The 27077-nt window shown below is 37.5% G+C and overlaps 4 protein-coding genes across 8 annotated transcripts; 1 reads left to right on the top strand and 3 right to left on the bottom strand.

Annotated features, from left to right (window-relative positions):
• Positions 1-1325: 1325 nt before the first annotated feature.
• Positions 1326-15892, bottom strand: LOC149740854 (inactive serine protease PAMR1-like). 3 transcript variants are annotated; one of them, XM_089872629.1, is made up of 18 exons: positions 15731-15886; positions 15540-15672; positions 15066-15232; positions 14662-14776; positions 14439-14601; positions 13882-13966; positions 13375-13452; positions 12938-13017; positions 11520-11616; positions 10923-11084; positions 10460-10558; positions 4520-4705; positions 3869-4078; positions 3253-3360; positions 3060-3199; positions 2862-3004; positions 2437-2557; positions 1326-1820 (listed from the first exon to the last, which is right to left on the bottom strand). In XM_089872629.1, the coding sequence occupies exons 1-18, from the start codon at positions 15786-15788 to the stop codon at positions 1455-1457; spliced, it is 2511 nt and encodes an 836-aa protein (XP_089728755.1). In that variant the 5' UTR covers positions 15789-15886; the 3' UTR covers positions 1326-1454. The 3 variants fall into 3 exon arrangements, with proteins under 3 accessions (XP_089728755.1, XP_089728756.1, XP_089728757.1); XM_089872631.1 differs by lacking the exon at positions 1326-1820 and adding an exon at positions 1896-2037 and having other exon boundaries at positions 15731-15892; XM_089872630.1 differs by lacking the exon at positions 3253-3360 and having other exon boundaries at positions 15731-15887.
• On the top strand, positions 8668-9719 carry LOC149740855 (uncharacterized). Its single transcript, XM_089872654.1, has one exon. The coding sequence runs from the start codon at positions 8889-8891 to the stop codon at positions 9459-9461; it is 573 nt and encodes a 190-aa protein (XP_089728780.1). The 5' UTR covers positions 8668-8888; the 3' UTR covers positions 9462-9719.
• A 919-nt stretch (positions 15893-16811) lies between the features above and the next one.
• Positions 16812-19697, bottom strand: LOC149740853 (leucine-rich repeat-containing protein 51-like). 3 transcript variants are annotated; one of them, XM_089872650.1, is made up of 7 exons: positions 19557-19611; positions 19212-19266; positions 18752-18858; positions 18401-18563; positions 18051-18186; positions 17727-17875; positions 16812-17392 (listed from the first exon to the last, which is right to left on the bottom strand). In XM_089872650.1, the coding sequence occupies exons 3-7, from the start codon at positions 18828-18830 to the stop codon at positions 17245-17247; spliced, it is 675 nt and encodes a 224-aa protein (XP_089728776.1). In that variant the 5' UTR covers positions 18831-18858; positions 19212-19266; positions 19557-19611; the 3' UTR covers positions 16812-17244. The 3 variants fall into 3 exon arrangements, with proteins under 3 accessions (XP_089728776.1, XP_089728775.1, XP_089728773.1); XM_089872649.1 differs by lacking the exon at positions 19212-19266 and having other exon boundaries at positions 19557-19697; XM_089872647.1 differs by lacking the exon at positions 19557-19611 and having other exon boundaries at positions 19212-19408.
• A 511-nt stretch (positions 19698-20208) lies between these two features.
• Positions 20209-26744, bottom strand: LOC149740852 (uncharacterized). Its single transcript, XM_089872633.1, has 12 exons — positions 26614-26744; positions 25517-25615; positions 24338-24753; positions 23628-23946; positions 23236-23432; positions 22293-22459; positions 21812-21962; positions 21463-21563; positions 21232-21402; positions 20922-20986; positions 20747-20854; positions 20209-20666 (listed from the first exon to the last, which is right to left on the bottom strand). Exons 2-12 carry the CDS (start codon positions 25584-25586, stop codon positions 20374-20376), a joined length of 2058 nt encoding a protein of 685 aa, XP_089728759.1. The 5' UTR covers positions 25587-25615; positions 26614-26744; the 3' UTR covers positions 20209-20373.
• Positions 26745-27077: the final 333 nt, after the last annotated feature.

The raw sequence follows: 27077 nt of genomic DNA, 5'->3' as shown, positions 1-27077 counted from the left end.
CTATGAGAGTCGTGAGGATACAGCTTTATAATTCTTTAAATTTAATTTATTTACTACCAAATGGAACGAGAAAATAGAGTTAAAAGGTGTCCCATCTTCCCCCATTTCATCTTCCCCCATTTGGCATTTGTTACTCTTGAAGTTTATATTAAGCTCAAGTCTTCGTGTTTTCTGGGTTAAGGTACTTTTTTTATGCCGTTGGACATGGTTTTATTTTATGTAACTTATAACTTCTCGGAAAATTAACCTAGTTCCAGTAATTAGAAGAACAGCTCGTCTTGTAAAGTCAGCAATGGGATTAACCGATGACCCGCAGCAGCGAGAGAACACGTACTATAGGTAGCATAACAATGGCTTACGACTGTCTACAACTCTACACGTAGTTGTAAATTTCGCGTTATCGTTTTGAGGACGTAATTAACTATTTAAAGACATGCGTAAAGACTTAAGACATGCAATATAACATAAAGCAGAGCGTAGTAAAATGATTGGCAGTCATTTGACGTTTTGTTATAAGTTTAGTCAGAGCAGGCTTTTTAAGTTTACAATAGATGGTAGGGTGGGGTAAGTTGGGACAGGTTTATATTTTCTTTTATCGTCTTATATCGTAGAAATCAGAGAATATTTTACAGAATTACGTAACAGCATTCTCGCGGTCGTAAAATAGCGTTACGATTATAAAATATGAGATATTATGTGCTATCGATATCCCATCTTACTCCACAGACCTATATGATGACTGTATTTTGCATTTGTCAAAAATACACTTTTTCTTCTGCGTTATTTTTAGTCTAGTGAATAATTTTATTTTTATATAGTTTACTCTTATTTGCATTTACAGAAATATACATGTTTATTCAATCATAAAAATGGCGAAAGTATATAAACAATTGCACACTGAAAACAAAAGACTTTGCTGTCATCGATGCGGAACTCCTTTAAAATCATATCAGACCTCTGCGCGAATAACCAACGAAAACTCAAACGCAATAAGAAGGATTGAATGCGGTGGATGCAGACCTGATTCATTTAAGCACACGGGCGGTATGGTAGAAGCACACGTATTGAATAAAGACGAATTAACCATGGGAAATCCAAACCAGTGCATAATCTTGTGAAAAAAAAACTATGAAAAAGCCGTTTTAATGTGAAATTCGCACATACTTTGGTATTACTTTTTTACTTTCTCTATTTTTACTTTTAGTTCCCGATTGCCATGTTTCGAAATTACAATGACGATTGTTGTCTTTGTGACGTCACACAAAGAATGTTTTGTAACAATATACGTTCTGCTTTTCAATAATACGACGCGGAAATGACGAGTCTTTATTACATTTGATAACCTTTTACTCGAATAAATATTTGTCAAAATATAACGTGTGTTCGGTGCGCCAATCGTTATAAAACAGGGCTATAGAAACAAAGCGTGGGAAGGCGTACATGGGAAAACACAACTAAGTTTGTCGATATAATTCACCTTCGTTTCTTAGTACTTTCATGCATTGGCGAATCCATGATAGATACCTGTCAACTTTAGAGAATGCGATATAGTTTGAATCATATCGGTCATTGCAGTTCTCTGCCGCACGCCCGATGCCTGTCAGCACCCATACGTAGCTCTCTCTACCGCCACCACGCGGATGCGTTTCAGCATTTGAACCAGTATTTGACCCAACCCGGTTAAAGAATGGTTGACCGAATCCAATTACTACAGGGCATGTAGGTTGAGCAGGTAAATGCCCACACATGTATTTCCCGCCCATCCGTAGCTTGCCACTGCAGTGAATATTCTTCGCTCTGGTTACGTTGAATACTATAACCTTTAAAACAGAACACCGGTGTTATAACCACAGTCGTTGCCCACCATGCGAAGATAAATATGTAACAAACGTGGTAACTCGTAAGCGGGTCCGAGGTGCATGATACAAAACATCTGTGTTATAACCACAGTCGTTGCACGGCCACATGAAGATGCAGATACCTGCTGTCGTTGCCCGCTACGCGAGATAAACAAGTAACATTCATTCATCCATTCACCTACAAAGTTACGTACGTGGTAACTCGCAAACGGGCATGAGGTGTATGAAACAGAACATCTGTGTTATAACCACAGTAGTTGCCCCGCCACATGAAGATGAATAAGTTACATTCATTCATTTTTTTTCTTTTATTTTATCACCCCAAAATTACATATATGTGATAACTGGTAAGCGAGCACGAGGTCTATGAAACAAAACACTCGTAGAATACCTGCTGTCGTTGCCCGCTACGCGAGATAAAGAAGTTAGATACATTTATCCATTCACCCACGAAATGACATACGTGGTAACTCGTAAGCGGACACGAGGTGTATGAAACAGAACATCCGTTTAACGACTGTCGTTGCCTCACCATGCAAGGTTAAAAATAAGTGACAAATAATTTGCATTAATTTACCTCACGATGGTTATCTTGGCAACCTCTTGTTCCATTTGCCGAAGGATTTCTCACGTGACAGCCCATATAAGGTGACCACGAACTCATGAAACCGCGACGTCTAGCGGCCAAAAGTTTTGATCTAATAATAAGGGTAAATGGAGCTTCATTAATACGTTATCGTACTAAAAATCGTAACAAATTTATGTTCTGTCACTACTTCGACCAGACATACAAACATTTAGCGGCTTATCTGGCGCAAAAAGCGTGGTGTACTTCGTGACCCGGTAAAACAATAGTAACAAAATTATGATATGAAAAAAGTATGAGATTTTCTATGAGCGAAGTTTGTACATATATATGACACAGATAAAAACAAGTCTGACATTTCATCATTATATTACAACAGCATATAGCCAGGCAAATCGTTTCAAATATATTTATACCTCTTTTTGTTGCTTGCCCTCAAACAAATCGGCCAAATTTCTCCCGAAAAATCAATAGGAACGAATGACGTCATCACCAACAATGCAACGTCATTATGACGCAACATGGGGTCGTAATTGTGGTGAATCAAAATCCGAGCAATCTTCAAAACAAAAGAAACGTTTGCGTAATGTCTCATTTTAACAATCGTTACTCACGTGATATTTATGACGTATGACTGTCCTTGTTACGTCACCGATACCAACAACCATGGAGCTGACATTGTATTTCAGATTCGTGAACGAGTAAGTGACGCACTGTGCACTTGTAATAATTAGATTGTCTCCGATAAATGCTCCTGTGACGTCACAATTGAACAATGTAGATTTAAACTGGCCAATCAAATCTCACCATTACACATAGGATGCCAACGATTGGTCACAGTGTTTCGACGCAAGATTGTGACGTGCCACGGGACAGTCCCTAATATTTCTGACGTCATTGGAAACAATCCGCATCCTAAAAACCAAAGTCCCAATTACGTAAACAAAATTACGTGAACAAAATTACGTGAACAAAATTACTTGAACTTATGTGGCGTCACACATTATTTTGGGTTAAATCTGGCATGAATTAAATTATCTTGCATAAAATGACTTTAGTTTGCATTACTTTTTGGAAGAGAGGGGACCGGGTGTTGGGGTGATGGACCAAATCTGGTCCCGGACAAGGACCTCGCCAATAAAGAATGGAATATATAGTAGGGTGGGGGAAGTTGGGACACATTTTAACTCTATTTTCTCGTCCAATGTGGTAGTAAACAAGGAACTTTCAAAGAATTATAAAACTATATGCTCAAGACTTCCATAGACCGTTTGTTAATTGTTTAAAACACGTTCAGGATATTCGGATATTATGCACCGAAGGTGTCCCATCTTTCCCCATCCTACTATAACTTTTTTAAAACAGACGATGACGATCTATAGACTACGTGTCGCCGCTGAGTTATAACACAACAGTTACCTACTTGGCAAACAAAGAGGGTTCCGGGTTCCGCTCCAGCTCCCGTCTTCTAAACAAACTCTAAGTTTTACTCCAACGATCCGAAGGTCAGGAAAGATGCAAGAAAACTTAATCCGCGTTCCTACCACTAAGTGTCGCTCGCCATCCTCTACCACGTGATCAGGATATATGATTGTTTTGTCAGCGTAGGTCGAAATTCCAGGCTCGCGACAAACTGTATATGCAGATTAAATACGGTTTAAGAAATTTTAGTTTAGTAAACCTATGCTATAAAAAATAAGTATAATGTGCTACACTCTACGTGTTTTTTTTTTCAACTAGAAATTTCAAGGTGGGGACGAATTATAAATGTAGAGTGGATATTGCATAAGAAAATTTTGCAACGTTGAAATAAGTAAATGGTATATACGGAGCTACAATATACAATGTGCTCTATAGAAACCTCGGGCGTCGCAAATTCTAAGCGGATTAATCATTACCACGTAATGAATTGTGAAACAATGTAAAAGTGCATCAATGAATTTATAAAGTAAAGATCTGTTGCTACGAAAACGTATTGCTTTACACAATCCATGTGACATGCGCACTAGATGAGGGTCAAATTTATAAACATTGTAAATGTACATTATAGCGCTATCTTATTCAAAACGTTTACCTTTTAAACATAGTGGAGCATATCCCGACCAACCACCAGTGTTTAAACAAACCCGAGTAGAATTCCCGATCAATATGACGTCATCCCCAATGCACGAATAAAGCGCCATTGTTCCAGTGATTATGACGTCACTAGACATATTCAAACGAACTCTCCCGCCAACGGGGTTGAGTAAGCGGAAACAAGCTGTACGTGTAAAGTATGGTCTTAATATATAGTAGACTGGGGACAGACGGGACACATTTTCATTGTATTTTCTCGTCGCATTTGGTAGTAAACAAAGAACATTCAAAGAATTATTAAACCGTATCCTCACGACTCTAATACATCGTTTTTAATTGTTTAAAACGCGGCCAGGATGTGCTAAAGGTGCTCCGTCTTCCCCAACCCTACTATACTATTCATTTTACGCAGGTGAGATTGAAGAGTTATGTAAAGTGGGGTGGGGGAAGATGGGACTCCTTTAGCACAAAATATATAAATATCCTGATCGTGTTTTAAACAATTAACAACGGTCTATGAAAGTCGCGAGGGCACGGTTTTATAATTCTTTGAATGTTCTTTGTTTACTAGCAAAATGTACGAGAAAATAGAATGAAAAGGTGTCCCATCTTGCCCCATCCTACTATATTATTCATTTTACGCGGGTGAGATTGAAGACTTATCTAAGTATTTATGTTTGAATAATATATCACACTCTTGGTTTATTCACGCGTTGGTAAATAAGGTATGTATTGATATTAGGAGTATATGTATATCTGGAACTGGGTACATGCCACTAGATATATGTATGTATGTTATTTATTTAAAATACACAAACAAATTTGGAACATAAGTTTAAAATATATTCCACTTAACAGTTAATTTTTACTACCGCATGGTGCTGCTACAGAGACCAGGTCTGTCGCGACTCAAAATCGACTATCGCCACAGCTGACTCAACACGTGACACAATAACCGTACTGTGACGTAACAACGCAGGCAACATAAGGTCACGCGAGTGTTTCAACATTGCGCGCAAACAACATCGGTTTGTGGGCGGAGTTTTTCTTTTGTCTTTTCTTCCATTCTCTCGGGAGGGCGGGAGTGCTTTGAATTGTCGCGCGCCTTTTTCTCGCCTCTCTCGTTTTCGCGCGCGAGAGAGGCCGATGTTTGAATTGAAAAGCAGCGCCAAAATAAGCGCGTATTTGTTTGCGCGGCTGGCTATTTCGAAATGTTGTTCAACTTTGGCGCTCGGACAATTTTGCGCAACTTTTAACGGTCCAGAAAAATGACCGCGCACTGCCTGTTTCATGGGAAATCGCTTTTCCGCAATCTATTTTAATACTTATCTTATTGTAATACAATGTAACAGTGCCTATGTAATAATAAAGTTCCACCATTAATACTAATATAGTTAAGTTCAATTAAACACCTTACTACACAAACCAGCAGTCAATTTTGAGCTACCAATTAGTAAATATTGACACCACAGAATTACCCATTACCACACCGATATATAAAACACAACATTCAACAAATTAATTATTACTATGTTTAGATAGTAAGAAAATTAGTTTAAATTTGACCAACAATTTGAATATTGTACTGAAATAAACATACACAGGTTGGAAAGGTTGTTTTATTATATTTTTTACGCCAATAATCGTTGTTAACAACGTAGCAGTACTAAATATTTACCCAATTTGTAATAAATATTTAGAAACTGAGCCAACGAACATTAGGCGCGGTAATTGAGAAGTTGTTATTCGTTTATGACGTCACACCAACCAACAATACAAGGCTTATTTTTAAAAGTTAAACACGAGATAAGTCCTATTTACGATTTATTCTTAAAAGTAAATAGTAATTGTCCAACAAAAATATTTAAATTTTTGTGTTACTAAACTAGACAATTATTAATTACGGAAATGTCCCAAAAAGTAAAACTTGTTTCCCTAATGCTTATTTATTACTAGGCACCTAAGCTAGATAAGAATGTATTGATTTGAAAAACTACAGTATGTCGTCCTTATGCATGTTTGACCAATAAAATACCTCGCTGGTCGATACAGTTTGGTTTTGCTAGTCAACATAAAAACACCACCTGCGTCCAGCATTACGTTTTGGCACTTAAAAATTATTCAGAAGCCAGCAGTTTCCGTTGTAAAATTAACGCCATGAGACGTCTTTAATTATTGCAACGTCATAATAGCCGGTGCGCTAACAATCGCTGACAATGAGGTCAGTCGAAAATGGTCAAAATAAAACAATGGGTGTAAGAACGAGGGCTCAAAAACAAATAATAAAAAGATTGTTTTTATCGAGTTCGACCGATAAAAAAGCATTGATGATAATGACGCCATTGTACACGTTATGCATAATAATTAAACAAAAAAGCTAAAAATCGACCTTCTAATTTAATCTATTGAAACTACTGTACGCAGTAATCTATCTCGAAATAAACAAAAACAACTAGTTCAAGCCGTACAAACCAAAACAAGAAGCAAATTACATTACTGTTTTACGAAGCCATCAAAGACCATAATTCATAGATTTGAACCAAAATATTATAAAAAATTAAAAAATAGAAAAACTACGACCCCAAACTTGGCTCCTTTCCGGACAGCGCGCAATGGAACTTTATAGGCGTTACATTATTCTGTGACGTCACTAAACTTCCCGGTCCAACAAAAGTCAAAACCGATTGGCTATTTAAAAACGATAATGAAATACTATCATATAAATAATTTGTGCCCAAACTACTAAAGCAGCAACTATCGCATCAACATTGAGTAAAATGTGGCAACTGTGGGTAATATAGAACACTGTGACATCATAGAGGCGAGGTTTTAGGTCCAGTATCCGACATATATTAAGATATTTTACACATACAAGGTTTACTGTGGGACACAACGTATATATATATATAGTCTATTCAACATGTGGTAACGAATACAATCTAAGTAAATGTACCACTGCAAGTTTAGATGTTTTACAACCGGTCTATTTATGGCACGCTGTACCTACACCAGTAGTTACACCTCGGCCGTTGGTTTTATAAAAAATATCGAAAAAAATATTTTTTTTACAAAGTCCTAAAAATTTTGACACTATATTTAAGTGTAACCCACATTATAACCCCTAAAATTGGAGTTTTAGGAGTTGGTAATAAAAACAGTACACCGCAGTTCTTAGTACCACTGCTGCTGTACCAGCCCAGAACGCCCGAGTTCTGTAAAGAAAGCTTGAAATTGAAACTCAAAAATCTCGCTCTGTAAAGACAAATTTTAATATTTTCTTTCAGTAACACATAAAATTCATCAATTTGTTCAATATTTTACAAAAGTCGGTCTAAATTTGTAGTTTTTAACTTTAAAATTACGTAACATTAAACTGTACCAAGCAAGCCCTGCTTTTCAAAGCTCTAAACATTTTTTTCCATGGCCGTCAACAGGCAAACGCATTTTCAGCTCTAATTTGACGCATTTAGCAAAAAATCAACGAACGACAAACAAAAACTATGTAATTTGATGTTTATTTACAAAATGTGTTGCAAAAATTTTACAAAAATATATTTTTGTTTAGTTATATTTCATAAACTAAATGAACCAACCAAGCGCCAGTGGGGCGAGCGGTCCTGGATTTTTGGTGCGACCTGTGCTTAAGTAGTCATTTTCGAAGCGTCTAAATCAGGAGTAAATGATTTTCAAATTTTAAACGAAGATGTTTTTAAACAGGTTATATCTTCTACTTTATGAAACTACTTTCAAAATTCGTGATAATTTTCAAAAAAATTAAAATTTTTAAAGAAACGTCAACGAACTATGTTAAAACCGTCTAGCTTTCCAAACAGGTTGTTTTGGATCGTGAGTTAAACTACTAAAACTAAACCGATTTTCACCCAGATTTTTGTGAATGGTAGCCTGATATGTGTACTTTCTAACTTACATAACAGTTTTGTGTTCATATTCACGTACATTGGCTAAATTCTTGTTTTCCGCGAAACGACAAGCACAGATTGAGACAGCTCACTCGAAACGAGCGCGCGTTCACGCTTTTCTCTATTTACCGTTTCGAGGAGGTTCGAGCGTCTACCGCCTGAATAAGGTTAGTGCGCGGGGTAGCGGTTGACGTATTTCAGCTCTGAGCTCGTAGTGGAAGGTTGTCTAATATTGCTCTCGTAGTTTCGTGCTTGCACGTTTTGCGTGGTGTATATTAGTACAGCTGACGTAGGTACATTGTAACGTTTAGGAGTTCGAACAGGCGTTTGTTAAATATGAGTGTAAATGAGTTCTGAATTTAAAACAACATTATATTTCTTTTCAGATTATTAGCTATCACATTACTTGTGCTATTCTTTCGTTAACCGAAAACTACATCAAGCAAAATGGTCGCAAAAGTTGACACCGATAAGAAGAAGGTCGCTCAAAAGAAGGAGCACCCAACATATGCCGAAATGATCGTGGCCGCTATCAAAGCACTCAAGGATAGAAAAGGCGCATCTCGGCAAGCTATTGTAAAGTACATCAAGGCCAACTACAAAGTGGGCGACAATGCAGCTACTCAATGCAAGCACAGTCTTAAGAGATTGGTGACTTCTGAAAAGATCGTAAATACCGTTGGCGTTGGTGCATCTGGTCGATTCAAGGTCCCACAAGCAGCTGTCCCAACAACTACAAAAAAAGTGGCAAAGAAAACCGAAAAGGAGGCCAAACCAGCGCAAAAGAAAACCACCGCTGCCAAGAAGAAGACAGCTGCTAAAAAGTCACCTAAAAAGCAGGCCAAAAAATCGCCAGCAAAGAAGCCCGCACAAAAGAAAGCAGCCGCCAAACCAAAAGTCAAAACCACAAAATCTCCCAAAAAGCCAACCAAGAAGCCTGCTGCCAAGAAATCCCCGGCCAAGAAGGCGGCTAAGAAGCCAGCAGCAAAGAAATCAGCGAAGAAAACCACCAAAAAATAAACATTAGTTACATCGCTATCGATTTATTCTCATCGCTGCCGCCCGTGAGGCACCCCTTGTTTTAGATGAACACGAATTCGTGTATATTGCAATATATTATTGCGCCCCACAAGCGAAACCCAATGAGAGTTTAAAATCCGTTTTTTCCTATTTTTATGTTTTTTTTAAATAAATAAATCTTTCATTTAAACACTCAACCTACTCCATTGGGGGGTAAGGCGACCAGGTGCTGTACAATGTACATACCAGCACGGCAGATTTCTTTTTATTATATTTGTTTTATAGTCGCGCGTTCCTGCGATAATGATCGAAATAACAATAAATCAAAAACAAAAAAATTATACATTATTGTCGTTTATCCGGTGCGAAATAGCAGACTCTGACCTACTAAACATGAGTTTAATCGAAAACCAATTAATTGTGCGGCGAACGGACATCTTAATCCTACAGTAATCCGCGAATTCAGGTCAATGATTATATGGGAAACTATTAAGAGAGCTGCGGGTAGCTTTTGTAACGCATTGGTTTAATTTTTCACATTTTGCGCGCAAATGGAAATTTTATAAGACAGTATAGGACAAAGCTTTTATGTATAGGTTAAAATATGGTTACCAGGCTATCACTTTTGAATGACCAGCCCGTGACACTCCCGTTTTGTTAATACATATTATAGTACTGTGGGGTAAAATGGAACACCTTTAGCACGTAATATCTGAACATGGCATGAACAATTAACAGCGGCCTACGGGAGTCGTGAGGATACGGATTTATATTTTTTAAACGTTCTTTTTACTACTAAATGGGACAAGAAAACTGAGTAAAAAGGTGTCCCATCTTCCCCATACAGTTATATATTTCTGTAACTATTGTTCCTTTCTTACAAAATGGAACGATAAAAGTGAGTGAAAATATGGGCCATCTTACCCCAACCTGCTACATACCAAAAAAATAACGGACTAATTAAAATTGTTTGTAAAAAAATGAATATGCCGACTTACAGATCTCAGTGTTTGTGACGTCATTTCCGTTTATGACACTACCTCGAACGTTTCCTTGCGACAACAGATCACTAGAAGGTTCTACATTCAACAGGGGAGCTACAAAAACGGATTACATATGATTTAGCGAAAAATTTGAAACAAAAAATATTGGAAACTTTTGAAACACAGATTAACTAGGACGGAAATGATTTGTTTACTGTGGGACACAACGTATATATATATATATATATATATATATATATATCTATTTATTACCAACCAATTTGATACAGCGAGAATATAGAAAACATTTGCGAGACAGGTTAAACAGTCATATAATTCTGTAAAAAATCTTTGTTTAATACAAAATAAGACAAGAAAAAGAGTTAAAACAGGGCAACGACTAATAAGTAACTGGTCAGTTTTTTCTTTCCTTTTATGGTTAAACGACCATCAGTAATAAGTAAATAAAAAAACAAACCGCATGTCGGGGGATTTAGATCCCAGTTTCCGTTTCGGAGGCAACGACTACGGTGGGAACCTTCTAGAACGTATCCTACGTCACACCCATACGTCACAGTTAGGCCGGAAAGCTCGTCTACATAACCATGGTTGGGGTTGGAGGGTCGGGGACATTTGGATACTGAATGAATGAATTAACTTACTTTATCCTCACATGGTGGGGTAACGACAGTCGTTATAACACGGGTGTTCTGTTCCACACACCTCGTGCCCGCTTATGAGTTACCACGTATGTAACTTAATGGGTGATTGTAGTTTGGGCTGACAACCTAAACGACCACTGGAGTCATGAGTATACAGTTTTACAATTCTTTGAAGTTCTTTGTTTTCTACCAAACGGAACGAGAAAGGGGAATAAATGTCCTATCCTACCCCAGCCCTCTATACCACATATATACCGTAATACGTGAATACATACATTACCGCACTCTACTTATATATTAATTACCAATATACGTATATACACACACACATAAATATATATACATTACATATATACACACATCATTGCCCACCTTCACCATACATATAAATTACTACACATATATACACGTACCACAAACAGGAGGTTGATTAGACCACCTGCCACGGGCTGTACAAACTGCAACATTGGACCCAACAAGTCGATATTCGCTTTCACATCTGTACCACACCTGTGTGATTAAATTTAATACAAAAATTATTGAGATTTTTTGTCATTACTTTATAAAATATATATATACTGTAACAGCGTGTAACTCATTATGTGATTAAGTCTTGGCAGATGGCAGACAAAATGTCGGAAATACCTCAGGTTTTTATACCAGATGAGCCAGATTATTTGGTAGAAGAAGTGCCAGACCCAGAATAATAAAAGAATTGATCAAGATTTTTGTTTATTACTTTTGCATAAAATATAAATATAATGTACCTTTACCTATTTTAGGCGTTTTGTTGTACACTTATACGTTTTTATACCAGATGAGCCACTGATATATTGTTTATACTATGCCTGGTAGCAAAAGTAACAGAATGTTTTGTTGTATTTTATAAGCAGAAAGAAATGCAGGCCGTAATGTTTTTGGTGGTGTGCAGGCGCATGGATGCTTGGTGTAAGACTGTAAGGGGTCACTAATGGGTTGTCCAAATTACCAGCCATTAGGGCTGTGAATTTTCCCAATTTTTGTTTAACCGTTAACCGTTCAGATTTAACCGGTTAACCGATACAAGTGTAATCCTAATAAAAGCGTCTTGTTTATCGCTTTTCTTTCGCGAATTTAAAGGCAACTTTACGACGTACGTATGGACTATGCTTGCAATACACGGGCAAACGTTCTTAAGGTCAAAGTAATGCTTTCTTATTCGTATTCAAACCTGTTTTAAAACACCTGCCCTCTAAATAATCAACGTGTGAATTGCAATTATGACGCAGAATCCACGTGTGAATGCCTGCTTTTTCGTAATAAACACGCTGCTTGGCTGAGGAAAACATTTAAGTTGTGTATTACACCAATATAAACTAGTTAGCCTGAGGTATTAACAATCAAGATTGATGGCGTAATCGCCGTTGTAGGGCAAGATCAAAGCAACAGCGTCCCTGCGCACTCTGTCTTATTGCAAAACAACAATCAACGAACACGAACACGTGCCTTTCGTGTAAATATGACAGATTTTGATATACGTTTATGCCCTATGACGTCATAGTTCGGTTAACGACTTGAACTTTTCGTTGGCGGTTAACCGAATAGGTTCGGTTAACCGGTTAACCGTTAACTTTTCCACAGCCCTACCAGCCATACATAAAAAAAAATAACAATCACCCACAAAGTAACATAACTGGTAAGCTGGCACCAGGTGCACGCCCGTGTTATAACGACTGTCGTTTTCCGGTCACGCGAGAATAAAGTAAGATTCATTCATTCATTCAAGTTAGTATAACAGTTACACTACAGTGGCACAATATTATAACAAGCACCCGTATATTCTAGCCTCTACCTCTGCACCGTAGCGTAACTCTCTTTCACCAAAGGAATAATACAGATGCGGGGTTAAAGCTGGTGGTCTGCACCGTAAATCTGGGTAGGAAAGCTCATTAATAAGTCTGTGGTTTACTAAGCGATATTAGAGACCATAAATTATCTATGAAGGCCATGGGATCTATGGTTTAGAACAGGGTTTCTTAACGAGGGTTGCGAGAAGTGCTATAGGGGGGCGTGGATGCTGAATCATTAAGGTTGGTTAGGTCTACTCTATATAAGCAATTCTAAAGAGGGTGCGCGAGTTGGTCCGTGATTTGAAAAAGGTGGAGTAGGAAAAAAGGTCTATTATATGCACTGTATGACCAAGGTTTAATAATCTGTATTGAAATATAAACAAAACAAACTGCCAGTCGGGGAATTACGTCATACTTATTTAAAACTAATTGTACTAACCGAGTTCACAATGTTCGCCATGGTACCCGATCTCGCAGATGCAATTAAACCGGGTTGGTGCCACTACCATACAGGTACCTATGTAATAGTTCTTAGTAAACTGTATATTGTAATAGCAGAAGTCCTAATAAACGGTATAGTAGGGTGGGGAAAGATGGAACTTCTTTAGCACGTAATATCCTGATCGTGTTTTAAACAATTAAACACGGTCAATGGGAGTCGTGAGGATATGCTTTTATAATTCTTTAAATGTTCTTTGTTTACTACCAAATTGGACGAGATAATAGAATGAACAGGTGTCCCATTTTCACGCACACTACTATAAAAATGTTATTCTAGTAGCAGAAGTGATAATAAAGGTTATATAGATGTTGTTGTAATAGCACAACTTGGAAACGGTACAAAAGGTGTTTTAGTAGCAAAAGTCGTAAAAGCTGTATAAATGTTATTGTAGCAGCAGAAATAATATAATTGATTTGTAACTTTGCGACTAAATGACTTTCATACCTCCATTTAAACAAGGATTAGCAGCACAAGCACTTAACTTCGTATAAGTAATTCTGAAACCATCAAAGTTTTTCTCGTCATCGCTCTAAAGACAAATTGTTTGTATATGGTGGGCGGGGTAATATGAGACAGGGTTTTATTTTATTTTATCGTCATATTTCATTTGGTATACGGTAACAAATTTGCAGAATTATATACCCGTAGCTTGACGACTCTGGAACAGCGTTGTTAATTGTTCAAAACACAATCAGGAAATATGTTTTTTACGTGCTAGCAGTATCCCATTTTGCCCCACATAGTACTGTGCGGTAAGAGAGATACCGTTAGTAGATTTATTATTTTCTAATCTTTATAACAACTCTTTTAGAGTCGTGTTATTCTGTAATAAAAGTAGTAAAAAAGGGTCTGTTACTATTTTTATTCACTACCAAACGGGACGAAAAGAGAATGAAAGCAAAGACCATCTTACCCCATCCCACTATATCCCATTTACACCACTATTATAATCATAGATATTTTAATACGTATTAAAGTATTCATATATCATATAATCATACCTTAAACTTTAATATGATGACGTTGAATTTTGAAACAAAGTTTCTGGGCGGCACGTGACCGCATAGTGTCATCACAACCGCTTCAGGGGCGTCCCCGCCGTCATAGATCGTCAAGTTATCATATGAGCAATGTATTCCAGATTCCAAATGAAATCTTTCAAATCTGGTAAAATAAAGTAAGCATGACGTCACGACTAATGACGTATGAAACCACAACCCGTACCTTAACTCAACGGTTGCTGTCCTCGTCACGCCAATGGTCCAAACGCAATCCGCGTTATTTGGATATCCTAATATTTCAATAACGCCACTGTTGTCATTGTATATTTTACCACATTCTATAAGAAAGATACGTTAATGTATTTTAGTGCTAGTCCACGTTATAAACAGTCTCATATAAAATGTAAAAATAACTTGCTTTATCTTTGTGTGGCCGAAAAACGACAGTCGTTATAACATGGGTGTTCTGTTTCATACACTTCGTGCCAGCTTAATTAGGAGTTACCACGTATGTAATTTTGTGGTTTTTTTCTGGCTAACAATTCAGACAACCCATTAGTGACCACTGGGTTGTAGCAATTGACATTAAGTGTCTTGCTCTAAGGACACATATTTTAACCGACTTACCCGTGCAAGTGTTTCCAAACCAGCCTTTATTACAAGCGTTGCAGTAGTTTTCGTTTCTATCGGACAACACATTTTGATCAGGTACACCAATAACGCAATCTCTGCAATTCTTATACAGATCACAGCCTGAAAACTGAGTCGAACATGGTATGCAGTCGTCACCGTCTCTGAAGATAATAATAGTAATACTAATAGTAATTATTAACTTTTTCGTGTTTCGTCTCTTCGATCACGGTATAGCGAAGATTGCAATATTTAAAACAAAAAGACAGGATAACAAAGTTGTTAAAATACGCTGACAGTTAAAAACATACTTACAAAAAAACAACAGTTGTTAAAAGACAGCACTGACAGTTAAACATATTTACATTTAGTTGGAAGTAATAAGCGTCGCTACACCTAGAGAATAGAATATGCTTCACTAGTTCAAGATTGCATCGCCGTTTATGTATATCATATTTCAAAATAATGAACCTGCAACATGGCGTATGGTATCCAGTGTGTAACCCATTTGGGCAAGAACACGCGACCCATCTGAACTCACAAGTAGTATTAGAGCACCTGTCCCTGCATTCTGTAGACTGACAGCTAAATCTTCGACAAGATACTATAGTGAAGTTTAAAATATTAAACTTTAAAGGTACAAACAAATATATATATATTACCTGTCGCCAGAAATAAACTGATGAATAAAACCGTTGCTATGCTGTATGGCAAGGGCATTGTTACATCACAATCGAAAAAAGTTTTGGCGCAAATTTTACAAATTTGTGCTGATTGCTTGAAACTTGCGCGACATAACTACAGGAAAGGGCAATTGGATTGATTACTGATCGTTGCGTGTGTAAAGCGTTGCTTGTTAATTATTAGGAAGCATACCAATTAAGCCCTGCTGAAAATGTTAGAGTTTGACAACAAGCCAGGAAGAAATACTTGATTATTTGGATACGTAAGGGAAATGTAAACCTTATATGGATAGATTTTGAAAAGAATTCAGCACTTTTTGGAGATATATTCAGCGCAAGTTTACCGAATTCGGTTGGATTTATTTAACTCATTGGATGTATCGTGAAAACACAAGCTAATAGATATATGCACTGCGGATGTGGATACCAGTGCTGTAGTAAGTGCTGTATGTACAATGTGAAAATGGCAAATGGATATGAATGTACGCATTTCATAAAGAAACTGAAATGGATGTACGCCCTACAACTCATGGAAATCTATTTTGCGAATTAATATAAAGTGGTAACGTCGGAGGCGACTATTTTACGTGAGTAATAATATGAAATTAAACTTTATAAAGTTAGGGATTCATGTTATGCTTTACAATCGGAACTAATGTTTATATAAATACTTACTAAACCAATGTATATATGTAGTTATGTTTCAATAGCTAAACGCAATCGTCAGACGAACGCAATCACCAAGGGTTTAAATTTAAAGATGACACAATCGTTAGAGTAGACACTCATTATCTTGTATAAATAAGCTTTAGTTCCCGCCTCGGCGTACAGCAAAACTAAAACACCCCACTTCACGTAGAAATACTGAAACAGTTTCTTTAATCGCAGTACTCACTATCTTAGAACAGTCCCTTTGTGGTTTAAATTCACGGATTAGGGGCATTAATTGTTATGGGGCTTAAAACGTTTTATTTCTTTCGGTCGAGTGGCGGTTTGCCGTTTTAGCAACTTAGACACAATTAAAGGTTTTAGTCACAGTTGCTTACAATTTACGGTGAAGTTTAAATTGAACTCGTAGAACTTTATTTGTAATATATACGCAGTGTATGCAATGCTCAAAATAGTAACAGTGCAATGGGTAACAGTGTGGCTATACATCAATATTGAAACATCGAAGCTATTTTCTTACATTTTGATGTAAGTACATCCGCAAACGGGCCATCTTATATGCAACATGGCTACAAAGCTTACATAAGAGCTAAATCACCTGCCAGTGGAATGTATATAGTAGGGGAAAACGGGACACCGTTAGAACATAATATCCAAATATCCTGATCCTATTTAAACAATGAAGAACTATCTATTGGAGTCGCTGGAATTTTGAATGTTATTTTTTTACTACCAAGTGGGACGAGAAAAAGAATAAAAAGGCGTCCCATCTTCACCCACCCTACTATAGCAAAAAAAAAAACGGATTTTGTAACTTTAAAAAGTCATTCCTCTATGGCAGCCCTTTTCTTTTTCTTTTGGTGACCGATTATTTTGAGGGTTTTCCATGCCCCTGCTTTGTCTCTGTCCGCCTTAGTGATTCGACTGAAGTCCAGGTATTGTAGCTGGGGTATTGTTGTGATCACGTATTGCCTGAAAATCGAAAATGGTTATATACCCAGTAGTCACTAATGAGTTGTCCAAATCGCCATCCAAACTCAAAAAAATCCAAAAAAGAATCACTCACAAAGATATACATATGCATGGTAACTGGTATGAAACTGGAGAGTATGGAAACAGAACACCCGTGGACCGTGGTATATATAACGATTGCCGTTGCTCCGCCATATATACTAAGTTACATCCATTTATTCATTTATACGGTATTTTACCATCTGGAAATTATATATCCGCTATCCCGAACTCTTGCGTGTAAAATTAAGCTTGTTTGTCCGATTAAAGAGCTCTGTAACTCGTTTACACTGACCTGTATCCTTTTGCCCCGTCTACAAAATTCCCATGAAGAGTCAGTGTCTTTAAGTTAGGAAGAGCAGCCAGTTTATCAACTTGCTGGATGCTTTCGATGACATTCGCGTGTAGGTAAAGAACTTTGAGATTCTTGTACTCGAGCAGTGCCTAAAACGAAAAAATCGTATTAAAAAATTATGTTGTCTCAATCCACCTGTTTAATTGATAATATCGGGACCATAAACCACTCATGTTCGCAATTTGCATTGAAAATTAACCATTACTGCAAAGCGCTATTAAAACCGACACAAACACGCTGATGATATAATTGTTTGTCACCGACCTCGCTTATCTTCGGTAAGTCGTTAAACGATAGGTCAATCCACTCAAGCGTGTCGGGAGCGTCTAAAATCGCTTGGAGCGCTGTTGAGAATCCGTCGAATGAAGAGATTGAATTGTTGCTCAAACGAATAGCACGACTGTAAATATGATTTGATTATTTGTAATCCGTATCTAATATTTTAACGCTACAACTATTTTGTATTTCTTAGTTCTTGTATGACACTTAAATATGTTTAAAACACGGTGGAAAAAATGCTAAAAACTAAAGTGATGTATACAGTTCCCAAGGTCTTTTATGTGACAGATGGTGTACTTAACGGTCACGTTTATTAATCATTTTGCATACCCTACCTGCAATATTTTACTGGCTGCTTTTGGGCGCCCTCTTCCTGGTTTTCTGGATCCTTACGATCGGCGCTAGGTGTCACACTAGGGGCTGTGGATTCTGGTGGCAGGAACACATCAACGGTGACGTATGCGTGGGGCCCTTCTCGTGGAGTGGTTCGTGGGAAGTCTATATAACAAAAAACTCTGTATTTTTTTCAGGGTCAACATTTTGCACTTAGCACCGTTCCTATGACCAAAAATGTCTGGACTGAACTGTTTTGGACATCAAAGAAATAATTTATTCCTAAAACTAATACATATTAAATTCTGAAACATAGTGACAGACTGACAGTATATACTCCACACAATGCATACCTGACATTTTCCGAGCATCTCTAAAGGAGAAGTCGGCTGGAGGACCGTTTTCTTTAAAGTTGTCTTCTTCTGGTTTCATTCTGGCTAGTATTTCTCCAACGCTGTATCTGCAACATAAAAGTCGCCATAGTCACTACCAGAACAATTGAGCAGTTCAAAGTTTGTATTTTTAACCAACCCTAGCTAAAATTTCCTTGTAACTTTTAATGAAAAAGTTTGGGAGTTTGGGAGAAGATGGGACACCCTTTTCACATACATATTTTCTGATCGTATTTTAAACAATTAACGGTCCATGGGAGTGGTGAGAGTACCGTTTTATAATTCTTTGGTTGTTCTTCGTTTGCTACCAAATGGGAAGGGAAAATAGAATAAAAAGGTGTCCCGTTTTCCCTGCCATATCATACGAAGTATTCGATGACTGATGCAACAACTTTCTTCACATTTTAACACCCTTACCTACCGTTTCGAAGCTATGCTTTCGACTTCGTAATGGTCGAACTGTTTTGTTGGTACTGCTACTTCCATGTTAAAACAATGGTGTTTTTTACTATTTAAACTTCTTTTACTAAAATTGTTGATCAAGCAAAGGTCCTGTTTACAATCATAACCGCCTCTCTGGGTGTTTTAATACACTATAGCTTCAACAGTCTGAACTTGCCAAACGACCAATTTGAAACAAATATTGTTTCAATATTGACTTTTTAGCACAGAGAAACTGCTGCGTATGGAGTCACCGTTCAATTTACACAGCCGAGCGCAAACAGACCCCAACACTAGACTAGAGTATTTGTCTAAAGAGACTTACCTTATAATCAATGGCAGGGCAGCATACCAAGCTGGCTTGTTACTGTATTTGTGGCAAAACAGCGTATCTTGTAGCTTGGGAAGACGACACAGTGTCTTGTCTTGTCGAGCAACTTATAAGCTGGATGGGGAGAATACATACAGCGATGTAACTCAGTGGTAACAGCGGGCAGTCGCGAAACCTGAGAACATTGCTTTGTGTTTCGAAGAAGTGCGATCGATTTAATTCCACTGCGTCATACTTGAGACATAAAGTGTGGACATTAAATTTCTTGAAAGCAAACAAACAAGTTCAATTTGTCGCTTATACACAAAATGTCCATGTTCATACATTTTTCAAATAATGTTCTTTATAAAAGTTTCATTGCACCACAAGATATTGCCTTCTAATATTTATTGAAATTTGACCCCTTCGCGTATTTACGGATTCCTCTGTTACGAAACAAAGGTCCTTTGTAGTTTGCTTAACATATTATCGAGAATTCTGGATGGTATTAAGTTTCATTTTACAGTCGCTCTATAGCCCATACCAAGCCCTGGACCATATGACATGCCTGTATGTGCGTATGTTGCTGTAGAGTTGTAAACTGTTTGACGCATATTGCATGCGCCTTGGGACTCTTGGCATCGTATCATATTAATTCACACTTGACTCAACAATTTAATTTTGTAATTTATAACAAACACACGCGGTAACCACAGAATAAAAGAGACAGCGGAACTTAAAAATTAAAAAAATGATAATACAACTCGTTTTGTTGCAGTATGCTTAAAGCGTAACATAATTGTTCTATTTTGTGACGTCATCAGTGTATACGTCAGTGATGTGAGGCGGAAAATTCGATTGAATCGAACGACGAAAAGCTGTCAAAAGACGACATGGATATTGATAAAACTGAGGATATGGAACTCGATGATCCTTCTGAGCTCTGGCGCCTTTTGTGTTGGGTTATTTGTACTGGAATCTCGTCATTGCCTGCCAAAGAAGCGCGGCGACGCTTCCGCAAGAGAGCGATAGCGAGCAACAGTGAAAACACGGCGAGACAGCACAGTGTGGCGATCGTTGCCAAGAAGACAGGGTTCTTGTAGAATGTATCTTCTTGCGGGGCTACTGTAAATGGGATTATTTCTATTAGAAGAAACTTGGTCTTGAGTTTCAACTGAATCATAAATTCAAAATAGCTAACTTACTTGACGGAAAACCTTGATTCTGTTGCACTAGCCTATGAGTCCAGAATCCCTTCGAATATACCGGACCAACTGTGAGATCATAGTGAGAAGTTTCTGTGTTCTGGACAGCTGCAAAAAATACCACTGCTCAGTAAGAATTAATGGCAAATAACATGAAGTAAACGACAACAGTTACCTCTCTTCTGAACCGTATGAAGCAGTGACGTCACCGTTTGACCGGGCAAGTTAAAAGAAGCGGTTCTGAAATACAACAATCGTACTTGTATGTTCATTATTTACCGTACGTGTTTTAAGAGCACTATCGCTCCAGCAGTCAATCTGAAGTTATTGTCAAACGGTAAATTTTCGGTACATGTCAAGTTTGTAGTATAATTAACCAAATCTAGCCTAAATTCTATAGGTCCTAAACATTCTATATGACCCTACAGCTACAGGCATAGAAAAGAACCCATCATGTGTTGATTAGCCAGGGTTTCGGCTCCTACCTGTTACTGCTGCAATCTGGAGAGCAGTCGTGGCCGATGCAAGGATAGACCGAACATTGAATGTAAAGAGAATTCGACGAAAACGAAAACACTTCTGCTGATAACTTTATTCTTGCTTGTGAATTCCGTCCATTGTCCAGCATTGTTACGCCGTTGTACATAATGGTGCAGCTGTGACGTCATAGACCAATAGATTATGACGCACTTAAAAGTTGAATTACAACTACGTACCCATTATTGGAAATAATCTTTTTTCGATATCTGTGTGACGTCACCCAGCACGTATCCACGACAACGTTGACGTCATTAGTTGATCGCGATGGATTGTTGGTCTGATGAGAAGTATTTTATAACATACAGCATTAATACTCATATACTTGTACATTAAGCCATAATGCACTACTATAGTAAAGAATCCTCTGGTACAGATTACGTTAAAGTTAGTATATAGAACGTTGGATTAAGCTATTAATGGAAAGTGTTAGAGGTTGGAAGTTTGGTGTTACTGGTCAGCAGATAACGTAGGTCGTAAGGGGAAGATCTTCACTACCATCAGTAGTCAAAATGCTGTCAATGTTACCTTGACGACCACGCCAACGTATATACTGTCAAGTGGTCGTAGCAACGGAGTATTCTCGAAAGTTCTCGAAAACGCTTCGTCTTTGAATAAAACAACCATCGCTTCCAAATCGCTCTGATTGGTCGTTGGGTTACGCATGGATGCACTCGCTCTGTATAAATTATGAAAGTAACTGTTATGAGATTTTGGGGTAAACAGGTTTTCATTTGTAGAGGGATTAAGCTATGTATCTGGTCCTATGGGCAAAAATTCAAAATGTGTTAAACAAATGGCGATGCATGTACAGAGGTGGAATTTTATTTGGAACAGTTTTCGAGTCAAATATGGCAATGCTGCTATTGATGCAAATCGTATTTAACTTATACGCAAATTGATACTTAGTTAACAGTATCTGATTTGCATTTTGTTATATTTTGAATAGTCTAAAATGTAAATTTCAATGTCATTAGATGCAAAACCAGGCTATCTTTTTTGAACTTACACAAGACCTTCTTTTGCTCCTGTAGAAAGACGTCGCATTGTCACTGTTAGGTCAATAGGGTAGTGACATCGAATTTGAGAGCTATAAGTGTATCCTATAAACACGACGCTTGCTTCTCTGTTCATATTGCTCACGTGGTTCGTGTAGATTACTTCCGTGTCCGACACCTGCAACAATTAAAGTATTATGACATATTAATCAGGCTGTGACGTAATCTAGTGAATCACTTTTTGTGAATCTTAATTTTTTCATTCGTCAAAACTTAAAACCTTTAAATTATACCATCGTCCCAAAAATACAAAACAACAGACCGAAATAGTACTTTAGCGGTTACGTCATGTTTTTTAATTTATCGGTTTATGTTGTTGTTGTTTTTCGGCACCTTTAACCACTTGCGAAATCAGTAGTTTTTCGCTATAATTATAACTTTCCGTGCTTGCAGCTGCTGGCAATTATTGCAATATTTCGTAGCACCTACTTCTTCAACCTTGAAACGTAAGCTACTTATCAAGTGTTCACTCCAGATATAAATATTTTATGTCCTCCCCAAATACACATACAAAACCAGCTTTAAAATATTAAAACATGTTATTTTTCAACGTCGTCGAATCTGAATGAGCTTGTTTCTTTCTCGTCAAATTTAGAACAGTTGTCTTCATGGTGTAATAATATCCCAATTGGCTGACGGTGCACACGAACACTAGTGTGAACTGTTATGTCATACTTAATTGCCCGAAATACTTAACTGTCCGTTGAGAATTAGTGAATCAGCTCTTTTCCGAACACTTTACTTTATAGCTTAGGGAAAAGTACCACATAATATATATCTATGCGCTAACAATTTAAAAATTGCACTTTTATGGTACAAGGTTTAATTAAGCCACAAACGCCCATTTTGTAGTTTGTTTGTATTTACATTGTATACCATTTTGATGGCACCTACTGTCCTAGTTGTCCCACACGACGCAAAATCTCTCAGCTCGAACACGTAATGTTCTCCCTCCCGCCCTCTTGCGGTTGGCACGCAGGCTACGTCATCAAGGTGAAGTTCGGACCTTGGAATGTCCAGCGACATTGGTCTTGCACTGGACAGTGATATCAGCATGTGACGATGACCACAGTCGACTGTCACTTCGTTTCCTATATTGTGACAGACGTATAATTATTCATAAAACATACTGTTTGCATTAGCTTTAATGTATACTGTTGGCTGTTACTGCCACTAGATTTTTCGTCCAGAATTTTAATATTGCTGCCCGACGTTTCGACGTCCCATTCAGGTCGTCTTTATCAAGGTGAAACTACTTCAAGTTTATAATTTTATTAAATTCTTACCACACACGTCTTCGTTGGGGTAGAAGCTTGCCGGCCATGAATACGTCATCACGCCTGGAGACCACTCGTAGATGAGATTTGCCCGAGAACCAGTAGTTAATACAGCGGTCGTGTTTTGAATATCTCGACCCAAAAGTTGCTTCTCGTTAAACGCGTTGCAATCCCCGAGCGCCCTTATCGCTGCGAAATCGAGCGAAGTATTCCACAGTGAAAAGCCAGTGAGTTTCCCAACAAATGGCACGACATTATCTTGGCTTGTGTTGTTCGTTTTTAAAGTAGTTCCAAAGTAAAATCTTCCCCTAGGTAATATCTCAGCAACCTGTGAATAAAGTTCAGAAGTGAATAAAGTTTGATGCGCTATTAAAAAAGAATGGATTTTTTTTATGTATATTAGGGTGGGGGAAGATGGGAAACCTTTAGCACGTAATATCCAAATATCCTAAACGATTAACAACGGTCTATGGGAGTTGTGAGGATACGGTTTTATAATTCTTTGAATGTTCTTTGTTTACCACCAAATTAAACGAGAAAATAGAATAAACAGGTGTCCCATCTTCCCTCACCCTACTATACATTCGAATTGATGGTTTGTAAGGCGGTTTATTTTGTATTCGACCGAACTTCGACGTATACAGGTTATATTATAAAAAGTTGACTAAACAGGAACAAAATACGGGAAAACAAACTTATAATTCCAGGTATAAACTTACCGGCAGATCATTCATTTCTTCAATAAGGGTCTGGTCCATAAACGCACGGAATATTCCTTCAGTCTCCCACGTCACGCACACGTGATGCCATCTGACGTCATCCATACGTAACTGCACTGACCGCGACATGCGGCGACCCGAAACGACGAGATATACGTCATAATTGGAAGTGTCACTTGCCGAAGGTGACTTAAAAGCCAAAAGCGCGAATTCCACTCTGTTGTCTATTGTGTACGCTACAATCGTTCCAGTTTGTTTTAGATTCGTAGATTTCGCCCAAACGCACATCGTCAGTGACGTTAGAGGAGATTGGATAACGTCATCGCTTGTCCAAGCAAGTGATGACGTAGGAACAGCTTGTGACGTCACTTGAAAATCGGTGACGTTGGGTAGATTCAGGACGTCCCGATGAAACCCTATTTGTAAAAAAATATGCTTTTAAAATATATTGACTTTACGGTATAGTTTTCAAGCAAAACAGCTCGATCAGTGTCTTTATAGACAATATGATTGTTTTAAAATTGTTGTGTTCTAATGTAATACAACAACTTTTAAAAATTTCACTATTTTGAACATGGCAGGTACACCTCGGTTAAGTTATGGCCTTTACACGTTTACATAAAAAAAACGAAATAAATATTTAAACAAAAAGAAACTGCAAAACATGATTGAATTTTAAAATGTGTAGTTCAAAGAGTATTAACTAAATGATGAAAAGTGATATATTTGGTAACTTATGTTTAAACTCCTTTAAATATAGTAGGGTTGGGGAAGATGAGACACCTTTAGACGTAATAACCAAATATTTAGATCGTGTTTTGAACAATTAACAACGGTATATGGGAGTCGGGAGAATACGGTTCTATGATTATTTGAATTTTCTTTGTTTGCTACCAAATGTGACGAGAAAATAGAATGAAAAGGTGTCGCATCTTCTCCCACATTACTATATATGTAAAGGCTATTGCTTCCCAATGTATATACACTGTTTAACGTTACTTACAGACGCCCAGCACATTATGCGTTAATTAAACAAATTAGAAACCCATAAATGCCATCGGCCAACCGCTAAACTCATTCAATGTCAATTTGTTCAATACTTTCCCACTAAAGCTCACACAGGAATGTGGCGTGGTTAGAATTTGAAACTTAATTTTCTTTTACATAACACGGTCTCACCTTGAAACCCATACACTGTATTGCATCCTACAGATAACAAAATGGCCAGAAGTGCCCGAACAGCATTCATGTCTACTATTCTATTTAAAACCTAACGATCTGTAATGATACAAAAGATAAATTTAATAAATAATATAACAATGATAGCATTTGTTTGTACTAACGCGTGTACAAGTTAATGATACTCATAATACGGCGTAACTCATACGTAACAATATGATTTGTTTCGACATAATTACGACAGTTATGAGCACTGTCGAACGCGAATCCCTATCATTTAAACCGGTTTAGTGTCAAAACGGGAATTGATTTGACAAATTACACTGCATGTGCGCATGGCATTTGCTGCAGTGTATGGCGACATAGACGAATACCTGCTGTGTCGAAAACCCGACGGGCAGGTTCGTTGATTTTAATCTAGAAGCATTGACGGCTTCAGTTTAAGTGGGATGGTCTCGTTCAAGTGGATCGCATAACCCGTGCGTTCCTCCATAGATATTGATTGTGCCGGTTGTGCATTATCTAAACAAGGCATGACCGCTGTCTTGTGGTATAAAATCTTTGCAAAGTAACATACGTGATGACTCGTAAACTGGTACGAAGTGTATGAACACCCGTGTTATAACGATGTCGTTTTCCAGTCACGCGATGATAAAGCAAGTTACATTCATTCATTTATTTAATACTAACATTTTTTTCAAGTATGCTTTGCACTAATCGTCCCGAAAATTGCATTTGGTTTTGAGTTGGAGTCTACAATTACACTTTATTACAATGCCGTTCTTTTGAGATATCACAATAAAATAGACTTCACTATTACGTAGTTATACATAGATTAAATTGCAACAGAACACCCTCATCTTTTTACCATATGTCAAAATGATCGAAAGTCAGTTTAATTCCAGTCATTATTTAACCTGCCCGGCAAGTGTAGAAAATGTAGAACAATATGGGCTTAAGGGCATTTTGCAGTTTTCCTAAACAACACGATAATCCGACTTTTGCTTTTGTGTTCCTTGTGCCGAGATAATCATTTTGGCCCGCCATGGCCGCCAGACTAAACATTTGGCCATATTGGTATGTTTCTTTCTATTTACCTTTATGAATATTTCAGTTTGGTCGAAAGCGTGTCATTGCATGTCTCCTGTTACACCAGCGCGATATCTATTTTTCACTGGATTACTATTAGGCAAAAAGCCCTATTTCGTAACAGCTTTCAATGCGTATACACCTATACATTGGCCACTGCACTCTAAACATTTTTGTTACTTTATAATGACTTTTACCACGAATGATTCCATTAGTATATACATTAACTATATTATGGTATATCTTCGAAGACATCAAACTTTTTAAAGACATCAAATTTCACTTTCAATGCTGTACTTGCGGTGAACATGATTTCTTATATCTTGCAGTGATTTGTGTAACGCATGTTCGCTTAACTTCAAGTTCAAAGTAAAGTTCAATATTAATATCTTTCCATATATAAACATTCTAAAGTATGTTCGCCTTTTTACCTTTCAAAAACTCTATTATCTTCAATTACGCTCGCTGATCT

The sequence above is a fragment of the Ciona robusta genome, chromosome 2, assembly GCF_009617815.1.
Source record: "Ciona robusta chromosome 2, ASM961781v2".
Classification (NCBI taxonomy): domain Eukaryota; kingdom Metazoa; phylum Chordata; class Ascidiacea; order Phlebobranchia; family Cionidae; genus Ciona; species Ciona robusta.
Note: the sequence above shows the minus strand (reverse complement) of the source record. Positions and strands in the feature narration are given on the sequence as shown.